The sequence below is a fragment of the Marmota monax genome, unplaced genomic scaffold (genome assembly GCF_021218885.2).
Source record: "Marmota monax isolate L192 unplaced genomic scaffold, Marmota_monax_Labrador192_F-V1.1 WCK01_AAM20220418_F8-fsc00102, whole genome shotgun sequence".
NCBI classification, from domain to species: Eukaryota; Metazoa; Chordata; class Mammalia; order Rodentia; family Sciuridae; genus Marmota; species Marmota monax.
The window spans coordinates 3,302,777-3,321,538 of record NW_026692494.1 but is presented as its reverse complement, the minus strand read 5'-3'; the positions used below and the strand labels follow the sequence as shown (position 1 = coordinate 3,321,538).

The 18,762-nt window shown below is 48.8% G+C and overlaps 1 protein-coding gene across 15 annotated transcripts in view; it reads right to left on the bottom strand.

The window, feature by feature from the left end:
• Positions 1-16,138, bottom strand: part of Ranbp3 (RAN binding protein 3) — a 55,974-nt gene extending 39,836 nt beyond the window's left edge. For 6 of the 15 annotated variants that reach the window (XM_058579181.1, XM_058579182.1, XM_058579183.1 and 3 more), the window contains exon 1: positions 16,018-16,137. In XM_058579181.1, the coding sequence (XP_058435164.1) occupies positions 16,018-16,122 (105 nt within the window). In that variant the 5' untranslated portion in view covers positions 16,123-16,137. Of the gene's footprint in view, positions 1-15,088; positions 15,216-16,017 lie in introns of all 15 variants that reach the window. The other 9 variants (XM_046443945.2, XM_058579185.1, XM_046443950.2 and 6 more) reach the window with 6 other exon arrangements.
• Between the last annotated feature and the right edge of the window lie 2,624 nt (positions 16,139-18,762).

The following is an 18,762-nucleotide window of genomic DNA, read 5'->3' as shown; positions in this document are numbered from 1 at the left end:
AGGTCAATCTGTTGGAGCTACTGAGGAAGAGGTGCTCTTTTTCTCATGGGGCTGCTAAACTGGTAGTACGGGAGCTTGGGGTTGCCACAGGTACACAGGGCCAACCTTCAGGGAAACAGACAGAGAGTAGTGGGAAGGCTAAATCCCAGCCACACTGGTGGAGGCCCTGTGGAACTTCCCGATGCTAACCCTCTCCCCAGGCATTTCAGTCAAGCCAATCAATGTTGGCTTTTGCTGCAGCGGCTTTGAGCTAGACTTCTACCCCTGGTCACTAAGACTGCAGTCTAAGAGGGCCATTGCAGACTTAATTAAACACCTGGTGCATTTGGGCACCCTGTGGAAGAAACCCTGGACAAGTCTCAAAGCCAAGCTGAAAATTTTTTTTTTTTTCCTTTTGTAGCAAGTTTCGCCACCTGACCCATTATATACTTAAAAGGTTGATGGTCTGTCTCCCCTCTGCAATATAAACTATGAGGTCAAAGACTATGCACGAGTAAGGAAGGCACAGAAACTGAACATGAGGCAAAAACACCAGTGCCAGGCTAGGAAGGAAGAGGTGGAATGCACAGATAATTCTTTGGTCACTGGTGATGAGGACTGGGTCAGCACAAAGGAAGCTGCAGCCATGTGGGCAACTACAGGAGGCCTGAGCTGCTGCAGTGCAAGGGCCCTGCTCGAGCTACCTGGACCATGCGGCAGGGTCAGCGGGGGTGAGATGGGCAAGGGATACTCTGCACTCCATCTCACAGGATGCTCAGCTGGGGAGAGTGGGAAGCTACATAAGAGGGTGTGAGGGTAGAGTTCTGAAAACAGCCAGCCAGGCAATTCAATCAGGTCCTCCCTAATTGACACCTGGTCCTGCTCCTGTGACCCATTTCAAGCACCACTCAGACCTACTTTTTTTCTCTGCCTCTATTCTCACCCATCTCCGGCCTCCACAGAGCAGCCAGAATCACTGGTGTAAAATACACACTTAAAACCGCAATGCCCTGCCACTAACAAGGGTCTGAGCTCCTTCAGACAGGCACGCCCTGCCACCGCCCCCACCTTCCACGTGACTATGGTTGTGGCACTGAAGAGTCTACATGTCCCATTCTATGGTGTGCTTCTGCACTTCTGTATATTTTCATCCCTCTGCTGGGAACACACAATTCACCTTCTTTTCTGCAGCCAACACTGTCTCCTGGACAGACATTGGCCTCTGTCAGGAAACTCCTGGATGCCCTCCTGAGCACATCCCTAGCTTGTATCAGGCCACAAGTCACTCCAAGTTACCTACCAGGGAAGATGAGAGACCACAGCCTCTGAAGAACTCTTTCTCCCAACATATGAACCAACGCACACCACCTAGAAATCATCCCCTTCAGTTCCACACACAACACCAGCGGCTACGTAATCACATAAATATTTATTAAGCCCTTATTCTGTGCACAGCACCAAGGGAAAATGGAGAACAGGAAGCTGAGGGTGAAATGTGATTAGAAAGGAAGGGGTGTGTCTGCACCTGAGCTCCTGGCTGGACTGATCTGCTTGCTGGCATCCACCCCTGGGCTGGAAGCACTATGGCAGGGGCCTCTCTGCTTTCTTCCCCTCCGTGCTTCAGTGCCACACACAGAGCCTCACACAACAGCACTTGACAGGCAGCTGCAGACTGAATGGAATACTACCCTCCCCAAAGACTGGACCCTGGTGAGGCACGAGGAGGGTCCTCCAGAAGGAAAAACAATGGGCTACATCAACGGTAGGTGACAGCTGCCCACCTGGCCCACAGGACCTCTGTGGACAGTAGGTCTGGCGTTCAAGACTAACCCAACCACTATACTAACTAAACCGCAGACATGAACCTCAGTCACACTGCAACCCAAACACCAAGCATCAGAGTCACAGGCACTACATTTCCACTCAGCTTGGGTGAGGGGTGGGGATTCTGAGGAGGAAAGCCCCATACTTAGCACGGGAGCAGACTGCTCTATCCAGGCCTGAAAGTGGCACTTGTTGTGCTACCTGAGCCCACATCTGGGGACAATCAGAAAGGAATAGGAGGCAGTGAGGCTTCTATAACCTGCTCTGATCCCCACCCAGCTTTCCCTTCACAATGAAGGGAAAACCACCACTGTAGATGGCTAGAGACCCAGGCCACCACAGATCCCTCATGTATTAAAAAGTATTAATCACACGTAGAATGTTCCACTCAGATTCTGTTAATCAAGTGTTCTGAGCTTTTTTTTTTTGGGGGGGGGGCGGGCGGAGGCAGGGGTCCTATGAAATGCTTTCTGATCAAATTCATTTATGAAAAAGCAGCAGCAAGCCTGGAGATTGGCTCAAGACATCAGCATTTTAAAAGTCAGGAAGACCAACAGAACTGAACCCCTTTGTTTCTGTTTTTTGGGGAGATAGGGTACTGGAGATTGAACCCAGAGGCATTTTACCACTGAGCTGCATCTCAGGTCTTTTTGTTTTGTTTTGAGATGGGGCTCCTTAAGTTGCCGAGGCTGGCCCCTGACTTGGCATCCTCCTGCCTCAGCCTCCTGAGTTGCTGGGATTATACAGGTATGAATCACTGTGCCTGGCAGGAATCACAGATGGATGAAATCCTCCCCAAGAATTTGATCATGGACCACCCATGAGGCCTGAGCACAACACACACCAAGTCAACTCTGTTGTATGCAAGGTGATGGGGTTCTGAGCCTTTCACATCGAACAATACCCCGACTCTGGGTGGGTGGGCTCTATCATTTGGTATGTGAGGCGCTCCCTCCCATCACAGGCTTCCTCTCTGACCTCACCAATGCTTTCCAGGGTGCTGCATGCCAAGGCCCAGAAGGTGCCACCTCAACTCAATCCCCATCCCACACCTTCATTCCATGAAAGGAGAGAGTAAGAAGCTGGCCTGTACCCAAAATAGTAGTGGGGTGGAAGACTGCTTCCCAGCTTTCTAGGGTGCAGTGTAGGCATCTCAGAATTCTGTCTTTAGATTTCTTCCCACCTCTGCCACATTATGCACAGCAAAGATATCCTCCAACAGATGTTTCATGCATATGGCTAGCATTTGCTGAGCACTACACCACATGCCAGGTTTACCTGTATCATCATCTCACTGCATCGTCACAAACCTTCTTCTTTGTCAGGAAAGGGGAGGATGGGTACTTGTCCAAGGTGGGTCAGGCCCATAAATCAGGTGGGCCCCACTTTGAACCCCAGGCACCACACCATACCACCATCCAGGCACCACAGGTGCAGAAAGGAGGGGATGAGACCCACCCCACTTGCTTCCTCCCACCTTTCCTGTACAGGAGGCTGCAGAGCTGTGAAGCAGACACTCTTTTCTTTTGAGGAGTGACATCAGGAATAAAGCAGCTGTCAGCTAACATTCTCGATAAACACCTATGGAAGAGCACAAACTAAACTAGGGGGTGGGTGATGAGTTCTGGGGTCATAGTGAGGCTGGTTCTACCTGTCACGTGACTGCCCACCTCTGAGAACACTGCAATTACGCCAACGGAAGATCCTGTGGAGACTGAAATTCTATAAGACTGTCAAGAAAAGAATTAGACACATTCTAAGGTACACACTCAAGGGTGCAATAAGTTACACTCTGTCTTGTCTGTCAAGGGTTTAGTCATGGAATGCTTTGCACAACACATTCAGGATCTACTCTGACAAAACACACTCTACCTCCTCCCACATAAACTAACTTTCTTTTATATATATATATATATATATATATATATATATATATATATACACACATATACACACATATATATATGTGTATATATATATATATATTCTTAGTTGTAGTTGGACACAATACCTTCATTTTTATGTGGTGCTGAGGATCGAACCTAGCGCCTCACATGTGCTAGGCGAGTGCTCTACCACTGAGCCACAACCTCTGCCCCTAAACTAACTTTCTTCTTTGCTTTGGAGGGAATAATGCACATATGTGGTGCCCACAACAGACCTGCCCCGCAAAATGCACCCCCTGCTTATGGCTGTCTCCAGTCCGCCATGCAGGATCTCCTACGAAAATGACACACTGAAGGAAACTCTGCAGACCCAGGAAAACACAGGCAAAGCAAATCTGCAAAACCTCTGCTTTTTCTGTTTATTCCCCCCTAACTAGTGTTTCCTATACCTGCCAGGAAATGGTCCCTGGCTGGATAGCCACTTAGAATCCTAGACCAAAATGTCAATGAGGTATTTATATAAAATTAGCTTTAATCCTGGGCTGATGTGTCTTAATCTTCTTATCTGTGAAAAAAAATGTGGAAAACATTTCACCAACAACAATCTATGAGTACATTGCTATTGCTTTAATCTGGTGATACCCACCATTTCAACCTCCTAGTCACTGATTTTCTCAGGAATTATTATAAACAACTCTGTGCTGCAACATGAAGACAAACCTGTCCCTGACATCAGCTCTATTCTCCAGCTAATTCTTCAGTGAAGAATGGAACTGACCTCAAACATACTGTTGCTAGGTGATGTCTCTCCAAGTCTTGGTGTTTAAGTGCTCAGCCACTCACTGGCCTCACTTGTGGAGGGCAGGGTGGGGGACAAGCAACTCACTTCTTCATTTTCTTCTTTTTGGTGCTGGGGATTGAACCCAGGGCCTTGTGCATGCGAGGCAAGCACTCTACCAGCTGAGCTATAGCCCCAGCCCAACTCACTTCTTTTTGTATTTCCCCTCCTGCAACTCTCAACTGGTCTTATGGAGGCACAGCATTTAGAGGTGTTATGCACTTCTTTCTGGTATGCTCTTCATCTTGATGCTACTTTCACCTACTGAAATCCAAGCTGATCTCCAACAGTCTCATCTTAACCGCCAGACCCCTAAATCTCCAAAGACGGCAGGAACAAGGAGTTACTCATGTTTGTTCAATGACCTTTACCAGACAGCAGACGGGTGCTTTACACATCTATTCTCACTGAACCTCACCAAACTGCCATGATGAAAATTATTAGTTACCATCACTGATTTGTGAATCGTGAAATAAGCCTGATAAGCCTGAAAGGCCTTGGACAAATGGGTGCCTTGCTGGAAGTCACAGAGTTGGCAAATGACAGAGGAAGGACTAGACCCTGATCTGCCTGATTTCCAAGCTGGGTGCCCCCCCCCCCCCATCTCATGAGGGCCAAGCCACATTCTGCGGCATTTATCTTTGTACTCTCTGGCCCTGCAGCTAAACCCTCCTACCACCTCCATTCCTGCCCCATGTGGCACTTGTAGCCTGGGCACCTATGTGCCTTGAGTCCAACAAAAACCCCATAAACTTATCAAACAGGTAAATCACATAAACGTCAGCAGCTTTGCCTAAAACTGTAGGAGAAATTCACTGATGCAGCTCTGATGGCACTTTTCTGTCCTGCCACTAGGTGGTGTGTCACGGACACAGCCAAGGTGAAGTGAAAGTAGATGAAGATTTGGGGGAAAGTTCCAGCAAAGAATGGAAATCCCCACTATAAAGGGCTTGGAAGGAAATATCCAAGGACTGCAGAACTTGTGCTGAAGCAGCTGACCAAAATTGGTGACACTTGGTTGGGTGTGGTAATCCCAGGGACCCGAGAATCTAAGTGCATAACACCTCAGAAGAATTTTAAGTTCAAGGCCAGCCTGGGCAATTTAGGGAGACTCTTATCTCAAAATAAAAAATAAAAAGGGCCGGGGATGTAGCTCAGTAGTAGAATATTTGCCTAGCATGCATGAGATCCTGGCTTTAATCCCGAGCACTGCAAAAACAAAAAATAAACACTGGTGACACTTGGAGTGTGGGCTATGCATATGTGTTTAAACCTGTCTCAACCACTTGTGGTGAGGATTCTGGCCAAGTTACCTGACCTTCCTGTACCATGTTCTTGACTGGAAAACAGAGCGGGTGGCTTTACCCTGAGGAAAGGTTGAATAAAACGATGCATTTACAAGGCAGGCACACTATCTGATCCCATATCTGAATTGGTATTTAGTATTATAAGCATACTCGGAAGATGGAGTAAACAACACGCCAAGGACACCTTGAAGTATGAGTCTTGTACCCAAGGCCAAATGCCAGTCCCTCAAGTCACCAGCAATGATAAATGCCTCATGGTTTGGCCCTTTCCCGGGGAAGGAATGTATAGACTTGGTTCAGGAGCTGCCTGGACACTCAGGACACTTAACGCAAGTGTTCAGTCACTCAGAATCCCCAATCTTTTCTGAGTCAGGTGGAAACACTGAGGTGATGTGAGGAAAGGCCAGACAGTCAGGACCCCGGCTCTGGCAGGGTTTCTTGAGCCAGTGTCTGCTCTGTTCCAGGCCCTGAGATTGGCACTGGAGACAGGGATGAAAAGGCAGATAAGGCCTCAGCTCTTTAGCAGGGAGTCAGAAAACAAGTACCCAGTTGCATGCAGAGATTACTGGGTAACTGTGGATAAGTGGTAGAGAAAGCAGCAGGAGGTGAGGAGATCAAGGGCCGGAAGGACTCTCTGAGGGGTCACTTGAGCCTCAGACGTGTGAGATCAAGAAGGGACAGCCAGGTGAAAGAAGGCAGAGGATACTGAGCAGAGGGAATCCCAAATATATTCCTGAAGACAAAATGGGCTCAGAGGTGTAGGGCGGTTGGCAAAGGCTAGGTAAGGCCCAGAGAGAGCTCGGCCCCACAGGCCTTGGAGAGGAATCTGGATTGTGTAAAGGGAGCCAGTGGACGGGGGTCCAAGCAGGGAGCAGCATGATCTGCTTTATACATTTTAAAATGCACCCCTGGCAATGGTCCCTTCTCTCCATTTTTATGTTAGAATAACTACAATACAGATTCAGCATCCCTTATGATTGGCACCAGAAGAGTTTGGGATTTTAGAATATTTGCATATACATAAGGTATTTTGGGAACAGGACCCAAATCTAAACACAAAATTCATTTATATCCCATATATACCTTGCAACACATAGCCTGAAGGCAATTTTATACACTATTTTGATAACTTTTTTTGTGCTGGAGATTGAACCCAGGAGTGACTTAACACTGAGTCACATCCCCAGCTCTTTTTGAGACAGGGTCTCACTTAGGGTTTAGCTTAGTTGCTGAGCTGGCTTTGAACTTGTGATCATCCTTCCTCAGCCTCCTAACTCACTGGGATTACAGGTATGTGCCAATGCACCTGGCCCAATTTTAAAATAATTTTCTACATAAAACCAAAGTTTCAGGACACCACAAGCAGAAGATTTCACGTTGTATCAGTGCTCAAAAATTTTTTAATTTTGGAGCATTCCAGATTTTGGACTTTTTGAATACTGATGCTCATGCTGGGAACACTGAGAGGACCTTGTCTTTGTGAGATGGAAGCAGATGTGAGGAACTAGAGAGAATTTGAGTCACTGAGTCTAGCAGTGGAGGTGATATGGTGACCCACAGTAGTCTGGTGGCCTTAGAAGAAGCAAAGTGGATACAGTTTGGATATCTGAGACAGACCATGCTAGTACTTTAGCTGGGGTTGGAATGAGATGGCCATAACCAGCCTGTGAGCGCTTCTTGCTCCCTCAGGGGCATACGCCCTCAGCTAAAATAACTGTCATTGCTCTGATGAAAAGATGATGATGACTCAGACTCAGTCCCTGGACTCTTCATGTCCCTAGCGACCACCACTATCAATGCTGCAAGACAGCCCTTCTTCTCTGAGTGGAAGCTGGTCCATTTTCTCACCCTCACCTGCTGAGAGCCAAACTCTCAAAGGACTGTTTTCCCCTCTTGCACTCTGCTCTTACAGAAGCAATGCAAGAATTAATTCTGGGCAAACAAATCCCCAAGATTCTGTGTGGTAGAACTGCAGGCGCTAAACTCAGCAGAAATTTTAAAACTACTGTAAAAGGCAAGGCTTGTCTTCTGAACATGTGCACGGAGTAACTACTATTGTATCTAAGAGTTCCTATTTTTCTTTGAGCATTGTAAATAGTGCTCAAACGCCACAACCTGCATGGGTCAGTTTTGGGGAGGAGAACAAGTACCCACGGGATTGATCCACTGGAATGGGTGAGTAGGGATCCCTAGACTCACTGATTAGAGATGGACATGCTAGTCTCAGAGGCCCTTCCTGCTTACATGGCCTCAGCCTTCAGTCCCTGTAAACTCAGAGCATCTCTGGCATTCTATCAGGTCCCCACCTGGGACCTGAGACAGTGCTAAAGGACAAGAAAAATACTGTCCCTCCTTAATAGAAAGAGGCAACTCCTGATGCCTACTTGGCTGCCAAAAGGTCATAAAGGAAAAGAAGGCTGGGAGAAGCGGCCCTATACTCTTAGTTAGCAGATAATTTATTCCTAGGTAGCTCTGTTTAATCCCACAACCCAGCAGTTCTCATCCAGGAGTAACTCTGGGCCCCTGGGGACATGGCCAATGTTTGAGGACATTTTTAGTTATGGCAATAGCAGATTAGGAGTCTGGTAATGGCACCTATAGACACAGTAGATGGAGAACAGAAAGACTGATCAATATCCTCTGATGCAGAGAACAGTCCCCTAACACTAAGAATGATCCAACTCAATGTCAAGTGTGTTGAAGTACAGAAATCTTGCATTAATTGTTTGGGGGAAAAAGCGAGTTGGATTTCTACCCATACTAGACACTAGAATAAACTTCCAATAAGACAGACAGTATAAAGCAGGGGGATCTCAGCTTCTGGGATTGGCCTCCTCTCTCTCTTCCTACTCAGTGTATGGATTTAAATGTGTACAGCATCCTAGGACCTCAGTAGGGTAGATGATGATGCAATATGATCTCTTAGGTGCCAATGGACTCCCTAGTCCAGGAGTTCTCAGTTAGGGGTGATTCTGTCCAGACACCTAGCAATGTCTGGAGACTTTTTTTTTCCTTGTCATGCCTGGAGGTGGAGGGAGGACACTAGCACCATATGAATAGAGGCCACCGATGATGCTAAATGTCCCACAATGCAAAGGATGGCTCCTACCAGCCCCATATCAGAGAACCTGTTCCAACTCAAAAAAAAAAAAAAAACCCTACTTTCGCTCTACCCACACACCCAACTAGAATCAAAGTTAGCAGAGACAGACACATTCCTAATACCAACACAGTCTTTCAACAATCTCAGACTTGCTTATTATCATTCCTATTTCACAGATGCAGGAACTGAGTTCAAATAACTTACCCAGTGTCCTGGGGCAAGTAAGCGGCTGAAGTAAGACACAAACCAAGGACAGTCAATTCAAGCGCTTCCAACTGTGCCACAAGCTGTCAATGAGAACCTGCTGGCTAGGTCTGGTTTAGAATTCTCCTGAGGCTGGAGTTGGGGCAGAAACCAACACTGATCTCAATACAGGTCTTACTCAAGCCCTGTACGCAGAGGCACTGCTATCACAGGCCAGCAGTTCTCAAACTTTTTGATCTCAGGATCCCTTTCTATGCTTGTAAATGACTTCTGATCCCCAAAAGTTTTTGCAAATGAAGGATGAGCTACTATTATACTCACCATATTAGGAAATAAACCTAAGGAAATTTCAAAACACTAATTAATTAAGGATAAGAACTTGGAAACAATTAACCTAAATAACGTATTTTTTAATGAAAAACCATTTTCAATAAATAAAAAGAATTTGTGAGAAGAGCAGCATTAGTTTACATCATGACAAATCTCAATAATGCATGACTTAAAAAAGAAAGCAGAATTCTCTTACTTGCTTCTGTTTACGTGTTGTAGGCTAGGGAGGTGGCTCAGTGGTGGAATACTGGGTTCTATCCCCAGCTACACACACACACACACAGTGCTGCCGTATGGCATGTCATACACCCTCTGGAAAACTCCCATCGTGCAAGAATGAGAGTTAAAAAAAGCAAACAATGTCTTTTTATTATTATGAAAATAGTTTTGAACTTGTAGTTCTCCTGAGAACATCCTGCAGACTCCCAGAAGCTCCTGGACCACCTTTGAGAAGCACTGTTATGCGTTACTCTCTGAGTATCAGCATTCCAAGGACACTGAATCCGGAATTAATTACAAACCAATTCCAAACCACCAGGAGTTTTATGCTGAGGTTCTATGTTTCAGAGCACTCCGAGGGCAGAGAATGCCAAGTCTGAAAGGCTGCACCATCGAAATTCAAATGCCAACCAAGGTCAGACAGTAACCAGAAAGTGAGAAAGTGGGCCAGATCCTGAGCAACATGGAGGAGGCTATGAGGGTCCAGGGGGGTGCAAGGTCTATCTCCAGGGCAGCTGCTGCTCCTCAGCTCCAGGTTATTCCTGTTTTCAGAAAAATCAGATATCTGAATACCCACCCCCATTTCAGAATTTTAAAGTGTTGGCTCCTAATTTAAAACAAGGAGAAACCTAAATGGGTCAAAATAAACATATCTGCTAGCCCCCCAGGCAAGTTACAACTTCTGCCTGTGGTTTTCAACTCTGGCTTCCTGTTGTAAAGTATCTGTGAGCTTTTTGAACTACAGATGCCCTAGATCTCTGGCAACCATTTCGGATGGAGCAGCCCAGGCAGTTTTTATTCTCTTCAATAAGATCCTTAAGCAAGGGTGGAACACAACCAAGGTCCAGATTCACAAGTGCTATGCCATACATAGTACTGAGTGCCAAGACCACCAAAGAGGATGCAAACCGGGGACATGAGGGTGGCAGGAGGCGGGGGGGCTTTACAATGACCCCCTAAGCTATACAGTTTTCTACAGTGCACAAACAGACCACACTCCTGGGCCAAGGTTTCAAAGGAAGATCACTGTGTAGAGGTGTCAAAAATAATTCCCCTTGCATTGGGCATGGTGGTGGCATACACTTGGGAAGTTGGGGCAGAAGAATCATAGGTTCGAAGCTAGCCTCAGCAACTTAGTGAGGCTCTAAACAACTCAGCGAGACTCTGTTTCAAGATTAAAAAATAAATAAATAAAAAGGGCTGGGGATGTGGCTCAGTGGCTAAGCATCCCTGGCTTCAATCTTCAGTACCAAATAAATAAATAAAAATCCCCTTAAAACAAAGAAAGCCTGTTGTTGCCACCACCACCACCAGATTCAGAGTAGACAGTGATGCAAACCCATTTGCCTCAAGGCTGCTTTAAAGTACCATGGAGAGCTGCCGAAACTACAGCAAAGTCAACACTGGCCACTTCTGCCTTTCTTGCGTCGTCCTTATTGTGTTCCCTTCTCAGGTGCCCCGACAATGCAACCAATCTCACTTCTCTTATCCCAGGCCTATATTGTGTCTAAACTCACTAGGCCAGCATTCAACCTGTACCTAAGTGTTCCCTTCCCAGCTCCAAACAACTGGCTCTCCTCCAAGCTCCATTCCAAGCTCATGTGGAATGACACTTGCTGCCTCCACTCACTCCAAGCCCTGCTGAGCACAGACACACACCCAGAGCTTCTGCACACTGATCCTGCCTGGCCCTAATGCCAGCGAATGCCCAAGGAACACTGCTGAGATCATTCCACAGTCCAGGAATCCAAGAAGCAGGCTTTGGTTAAAGGTTTTATAGAACCATAAGCTTCTCTTGTCTACACATGGGTCCCCTGGGAAAACTTAAACTTTCTTCAAAGGCCTCCAGGCTGTTATGACTCTCCTCGTATGCTACCCCTACCCACAGGTCGACTCTGCTTCAAAGATGAGACAGAAGGCACAACTGAGTCCACAGGAAAAATGCCAGAGTTCACTTTTGTCATAAATCCAAGATGATTTTCAAACACTTGTTTTCTCCTTATTCTAAAAGTTATGTTTAGAGCAGGAAAGGAGATGACAAAAATTGTGTGAACTGAAAATTTTTACTATTTGAGTTCGAATTTAAAAATTCAGTTGCATCTAATCCCCCAAGTCAACAACAAAGATACAACTGAGAAAAGATAAACCACCCCTGAAAATCTCCCGACTCTCACTTGGTCAGGATAGATCAGGACAACTTTGACCCCCAAGGGATACTGGGAAATGTCTGCTGACATTGCGGCTGTCAGAACTGGATGCAGGTAGGATGTGCCATGAGCACCCATCTAGTGGGCAGAGGCCCGGGTAGTGATCAAGAGCCTGGAGTGTACAGGGGGTCCCCACCACAGTGAAGGACCCGCTCTCAGATGTCCACTGTGCCGAGGCTGAGAAACCCCAACCTGGATGTCACATAAGGCAGAGGGACTCAGGAAGACCAAGGGCCCGCTCCTCCTGGTGTCCCACCCCGGCTCCCCTGGGGCCATCTGAATGGGGTGGACTCGACTGCACTGCTCAGACCCATGCCTTGCTGGGCACCTGATCCCCACCTGTGCAAGACACAACTTGCTGCAGGGAAACAGTCGCCACTTCAGAGAGTGTGTCCCTGTGATCCGTGCTCAGTCCCTCCTGTGCCTTAGTTCATCAGTTCTCACAGCCACCTTGAGGGAGCACGATGCTCTTCACGCCCATTTCACTGTGAGAAAACCAGCCTCCCAGCAGGAGCGTCCACGTGGAGCCCAAAGACAAGCCCAGTTCTCTGCAGGGCAGAGTTCACGCCACTGTCACTTTACACCAGTGAGTTTCCGCTGGGGCTGTTGTGCACTCTGTTCCCCTGACTGGATGGGAGGCTGGGTGTGGAGACATTTTTGGTTATCATCACCCCTGCGGTAGGAGGTGTTACAAGCATCTAGTGAGTAGGTTTGGGGATACCACTATGCTGCCAAACATACGGCCATGTACAGGACAGCCCTCTCCCAAACAGGTTTATCCAGCCCCAAATGTCAACAGTGCCAGAGTTGAAAACCTTGCCTTATACTGTCTCCTAGGTTTCCACTATACAATACACGTCTATAGGCCAGAAAGAAAATGTCACCTTTAATGCTAAAATCTAGACTCCAAAATATTCTATGCTTCAAATGTACTTTGCTCACCCTGGGAGAAAACTCTGCCTTCAACACCTGACTCAGTTCACAATGTAAAAGAACTCAAGAAACAGCATGATTAACAAGTTTGGGAGATACAATGAGGAAAATTCTGGGCGGGGGGGTAATATTCTTGGACTCAAATGTAAAACACATAACACACCCTTAAGAAAGACATATTCCAAGTAAATTTTTAAAGTTACAGACCACAGGACTACCAAGAAAGGAATGTGAGAACTGCTGCCTCCTCAAGAGAAGATCACCATGCAACAAGAGTCAACAGGATGCAGTCCTGGACGCACAAGTGAGTTTCCCTGCACACAGCATAGCTAACCTGATTTGCTGAAACCAGTGCTTCTCAACACCAGCTAGCTGTATATCAGAGTCACCTGTGCTGCTCTCTGTCAGACATTCAGGCCATCTGGAAATCCTTCACAGGATCAGAATCTATAGGGTGTGGGAACTGGGTAGCTATACTTTTAAGAGAAGCTCCCCAGGTGATTCTGATACTCAACCAGACTGGACAGCCAGTACTTCAGACTGACACACAGATGGGAAAAGTCCAGAGTACAGAGACAGAATGGATGAGGAGGAACTTGGATATGAGGATGGATCAACTTAAGTTCCCAGCTTGGAAAGGCAGAAGAGGCTGTTAGGAGCTTAAACAGCGAGAAGGAGAGCATGGCTATAAGGCAGTCCCCATAGTTTCAAAATACACTGGCAAGGAAGTCCTACTTTACCTAGTGGATGAGACATCAAACATCCTAGGCGGCCATACATGCTAAAAACAGAAATGGAATCTTCAAGAAACATTACAGAGACCGATTGAAGGATAGGGATATCTGAGGTTCAGAGATCTACTAAAACCTGATCTCCTCAGAATGTCTGTCACTAGTGTCAAGATGAAATGCTGTGGCATTTATTGAAAAAAAAATTTAGCACAAAATATTCCATTCATTTATTTTACATATGTCCATTTAATATGCAACTTATAATGGATAGCGTATGTGTATTATGCAATAAACAGTAACCCCTGGAAAACAGCAAACCATAATTTTCTTTGTGCTCAAAGGTAATCCTCACAATAAGGATTCTCACTAATGAACTCATCAACTCATTAATTCACCAAATATCTTTTGCACTCCTACTCTGTGCCAAGGGCTGTTCTAGATGCAGGAGCTCCACCAATGAACATAACAAACATTCCTGCCCTCATGGAGCTCATATTCTAGTGGAGGGGCAGTCAAACAACCAGGTAAAACTAGCATGCTGGGTGGGGATAAGTGCTGTAGAATAAAATAAAGCAGGCTAAAGGGAATAGAAAATGTGGGCACAATTTAAGGTAGGTAGCCAGATAAGTTCTTAATAATAAAGTTACATAAATGAGTAAAAGTCTGGAGATAAAGGAGCAAGTCATGGGTGTATTTGGGGGAAACAGTTGCAGGCAGATGAACCATTAGGAAAAAAGGCTAAAAGGAGGGAGTACATGGCTCACTCAAGAATACTGAGAAAACTTGAGCAGCCAGAGAACAGCAAGTCAGGGAGAGAGTGGTAGAGAGAAGAGTAGGGAGGTATTAGTAGTAAAGGAAGCCCAAGTAGAAGGCCCAGTTGGTAGTGAGATGTCATCACTCTCTGGAAATACTTTTAAGGTATAACTAATAGGATTTACTGTTGATTTATGGGAGGAACCAGGGGTGACTTCAAAGTTTTCGATCTGAGGAATTCAAAAAATGGACCTACCACTTAGTATAAAGGGACAATGACTGTGGTATGGGCAGGTCTGAGCAGGAACCTAGGATAAAGATTTTGTTTTGGACATGATGTCAGATGTGCCTATTAGATATCCAAATGGAGATGTCAAATATAGACATGGCTCTCCAGTTCAAGAAACTATATGAGCTCAAGAGGTAACTCTACAGAGTAGTCATATTGATTCCCGTTAATTTATCCAGGCCCATTTCTGCCTTTCAAATGGATCGCATGAGTTGGAGTACCTCCCCTCCATGGGCTCCTTTGTCAGATAAGAGATTCAGTGTAAAATGGTCAAGTCAGAGGGCTCTAAAGTCAGATCACTTTGGTTCACATTCCTGCTCCTTCCTGTGTGACCAGACTTGGGTAGGTAACTTAATCACTCTAACTCAATATCCTCACTGAAAGAATGGGACTACCAGTATCTACTTCATGGAGCTTTCCTGGGAGTACTGGAGGGATAACTGTCCCTGTACCACTCCAAATGCGCCCCAAGGCTGACCACTTACTATGAGCACTCGCGCACAGTGCGCACAGTGCGGGTCAGGATGGGAACCCCAGGTCACCCTAGAACAGCAGGGAGCATCGCACGGGGAACCAGAGCCAGACAGGTACAGCTTGCCTGCAGTTGTGCACCTAGAAAAGGAGACAGCTAAAAATAGAACCTCGGAAGTCCTCAAGCCAGAGCAACACGATCGTGGACGAAGGCAGACATCAGCCTGATCGAGTGCTTCCTCTTGGGGATTTGGAGGTGCAACCTTGTCGAAAATGCTCAGGAGGCATGTCAGCGCTCCACAGAGGAGAGAATCACAAGGGCTCTCTGGAAGTGCAGCCAAAAAATAAAAAATAAAGGAGGGGCAAAAAGCAGCCCGGCTTCGGCAGCCCAGCTCCTGTGGCCGGGCCTAACTGGGGACACGCGGCGCCCCGAGGGACCTGCGGGAACTGGCGGGAACGCGGGTGCGGAGCTCAGGCGGGGAGCACGGCCCCGGCTCCCTGCGGGCTCGGCGTGGCGGCCACCGGCCGGGCAGGGGACGCCGGTGCCGGGCGAGGGGGCGGGGAGGGAGCGTGGTGCGCGCGGGCCACCACCAGGCCCGAGGTCTATTTACATCCGCGGCCGAGGCCCGGGCCGCGCCTCCCGCCCCTTCCGGCCCCGGGCCGGGCTGCGGGGCGGAAGCGCCTCTGGCCCGCGGCCCCGGCGGCCTCCCGGCGACTCTGGCCGGACGGCGGCAAGGACCGCGGCTGCCGCGAGTGATGGGCCGGCGGATGAGGCCGGCCTGAGGAGACGGAGTGGGGGGCGGCTGCGGAGCCCCAGAACCTCCAGGGCGGAGCGGACGGGACGCCCGCACTCAGGGACGCCCAGCCCTCGGGCCTGTGGCCCCGCAGCCTTCCTCCGCCCGCTCCCCAGCCGCCAGCTGGCCCCCGACGGCGCCTCCCCTACCTTCGTTCGCCAGGTCCGCCATTTTACTTCCTTAAGCCCTCCCACAAGGCCCCGCGCCGGCCCAGGCTCGCCAGTTTTCTGCCGGAGACCGCTGCGCGTGCGCATTTTATAAGCCGACTCCCAGCGAGGCGGGCAGCCCGCACCTGCGCACTGAGCTGCGCGCCGAGTCCAGCTCCTACTCTCGCTCCCAGCACGCGCCTGCGCACTAACGGCCCCCCGCCTTCTTCCCGCCGACGAGGGGGGCGTGGTCACGTGAGCGCGCACGCGCGGGAGCAGCGCGCGTTTACGGCACGGCGGTCCCAGCGGTGGTCCCGTGGTTGCGCTACCCGGTGGTGATCCTGGGGTCCGAAGCGGCAGGAGAGCTTGCGGGTCTGGTGCGCAGCGGCCGCGGCCTTCCTCTAGGTGAATCCTCGGCCCGAGGGACTTTCCACCGGCGCAGGCGCGGAGCCTGATCTCGCTCCTCGCCGCGGTGCAGGAGCACCGACCTGGGGGCGGGCCCGTCGCGGGTGAGAGGGGCGCGCAGCCCTAGCCCGCAGGTGTCGCCTGGGTCGGGGACAAGACCTTTGATTCCCGCGACCCACGGGAAGGGACGCCCCGGGACGCTGGCGCCAAGCCGGGCACCAAGGCTCTGCAGCTGTGAAGCGGCCGAACTGCCCCGTCTGCGGACGGTCTGCGCCTTCGTTTGGAATTGCAGTTGGCTCCACGTAGGATGCCGGGCAAGAGCTCTACCATGAGCCACGTCAAGATGTGACCACCCCCAGGAACTTGGGGAGAGGGGACACCCAGGGTCTGCCCCTGCTTGCCTGCTCCCTGTCTCAGCAGTCTTTTGGGCTAAAGTACAGCCCAGGTCCACCTGCTCTCCCCGCGTGGCTGTCCGGCCTGGGGCTCTTCTGGGGCACTGAGCAGCCTTCTCCTCCGTCCTTTCGTAGTAATGAAGCCCGGGGTCTGTTCTGCACGCGGCCCAGGACGAGGGAGATTTTAAAAACATAAAGAGGGGCTGGGTTGCGGCTCAGCGGTAGAGCGCTCGCCTAGCACACGTGAGGCCCCGGGTTCGATCCTCAGCACCACATACAAATGAATAAGTAGAATAAAGGTGTTAAAAAACTCCTTCCTTAAAAAAAAACAAAAACAAAAAAAACATAAATATGAAGGGGCATCCCTTCCCAGTGGTTTCAGAGGGCTTTTGCTTGAGCCTGGAAATTCAGGATTATGAAGGCCTTGCGTTTGGTCCCGCGCCGGGCCTCGCTCCGCCTCTCTCCTGCCTTCAGCCGCACAGGTCTCCCCATCCCTGTGTACCCCAAACTCACCGCGCCTGCGCATCTCTGCGTTTGCTGACCTCTCTGCCTGGGTCTCATCCACGTTGAGCCCCAGCTGGCCCTTTTTAGGCCCATCCTTCCACCTGCGGACCCAACATGGCCTGCCAGCTAAGAATGTGATATTGGACAGGTTAGGGAAAGGCAACGGAAGAGTGAGGCTTCACGAAATCAAAGCTTGTATGAACTTTAAATCTCAGTGTTCGTAAGTAAAGTTTTATTTGAAAATCGCCACACTTATTTCTATGGTACCTGTGGTTGCTTTTGAGCTTCACAGCAGAGCTAAGGCCTGGTACCTTTTTCTTGGCACCTGGGGTTGAGCCCAGGGGTGCTTTACCACTGAGCCACATCCTCAACCCCTCTTTTTTCAATTTAAGACAGTCTCACCAGGTTGCTTAGGGCCTGGCCAGGTTGCTGAGACTATCTTCAAATTGTGGTCTTCCTGCCTCAGTTTCCTGAGTCCCTAGCATTAAAGGTGTGCCACTGCCACCAGCCTTTTACCATATTTTAAATTTAGGTCTTGACAGAAAAACTGCCAATCTCTCGTCCAGGGCACTAGCTGTATCTGGGAGGCCTCACGCCCACCTCTGCCATGGTCTCCCACAGCTTTGCCTCCCCGGCTTCCGCAGCAGCCACGCTTTTTCTGCGTTGGCTCTGGAGGATGTGTGCAGTGCGTGCCCGTGCACGGTTTGTTGAAAGTTTTTACTGATATTTTCCATCACTTTCTTAAGTCTTGGCAGCCATCGATAAAATAAATTGAGCCCTGGTGTGTAATGTTTGCTGGTTTTCTTGGTGTACTTCAGCCATGTCCTGTTTTCAGCTACTGATGTGATGTCACCATAGGTAAGTGAGAACCTGCTGCTTCTAGTGTTGTCCCCAGGCCACCAGCATTAGTGTCACTCCTCACTGAAGCTTATGGAAATCCAGAATCTCAAGCCCCACCCCAAACCCAAGTCAATCTGCATTTTAACAAGGTACCCAGGAGCACTGCTCAGAGGGCTCATAAAGTGCCACAGGGATTCTTTTTTATTCTTGCCTGCCATCAGGGTTGGGGTACTTAGTATCCTCAACAGTTCCCTCAAACACATTTTCTAAGACTAGACTAGACTCTGCTCCCTAGAGTTTGCCAACAAGCTGCAGGCACAAGTCACAGTCCTTAAACTGCAGGTTGCCCAGGAAGAGCTTGGACATCAGTGCTGGAAAGGACCTGGAGTCAGGTCGGGTCCTCGTGTCCCCCAGCGGGTCCCCCCCCCACCGGTGGGTCTTCCCGGTCTGCAGGATCTGGGAAGCCTTCAGTATTTTTTCTTTTGTCCTAATTTACATTACATAGACACTTTGTATCACATTTTAAATAGAAAACCACTGAGCCCTGAATAGAGATCATAAAAATAAACAAGAAGAGGAAGGGTGTCCTTCAGCTCGCGCAGGTACT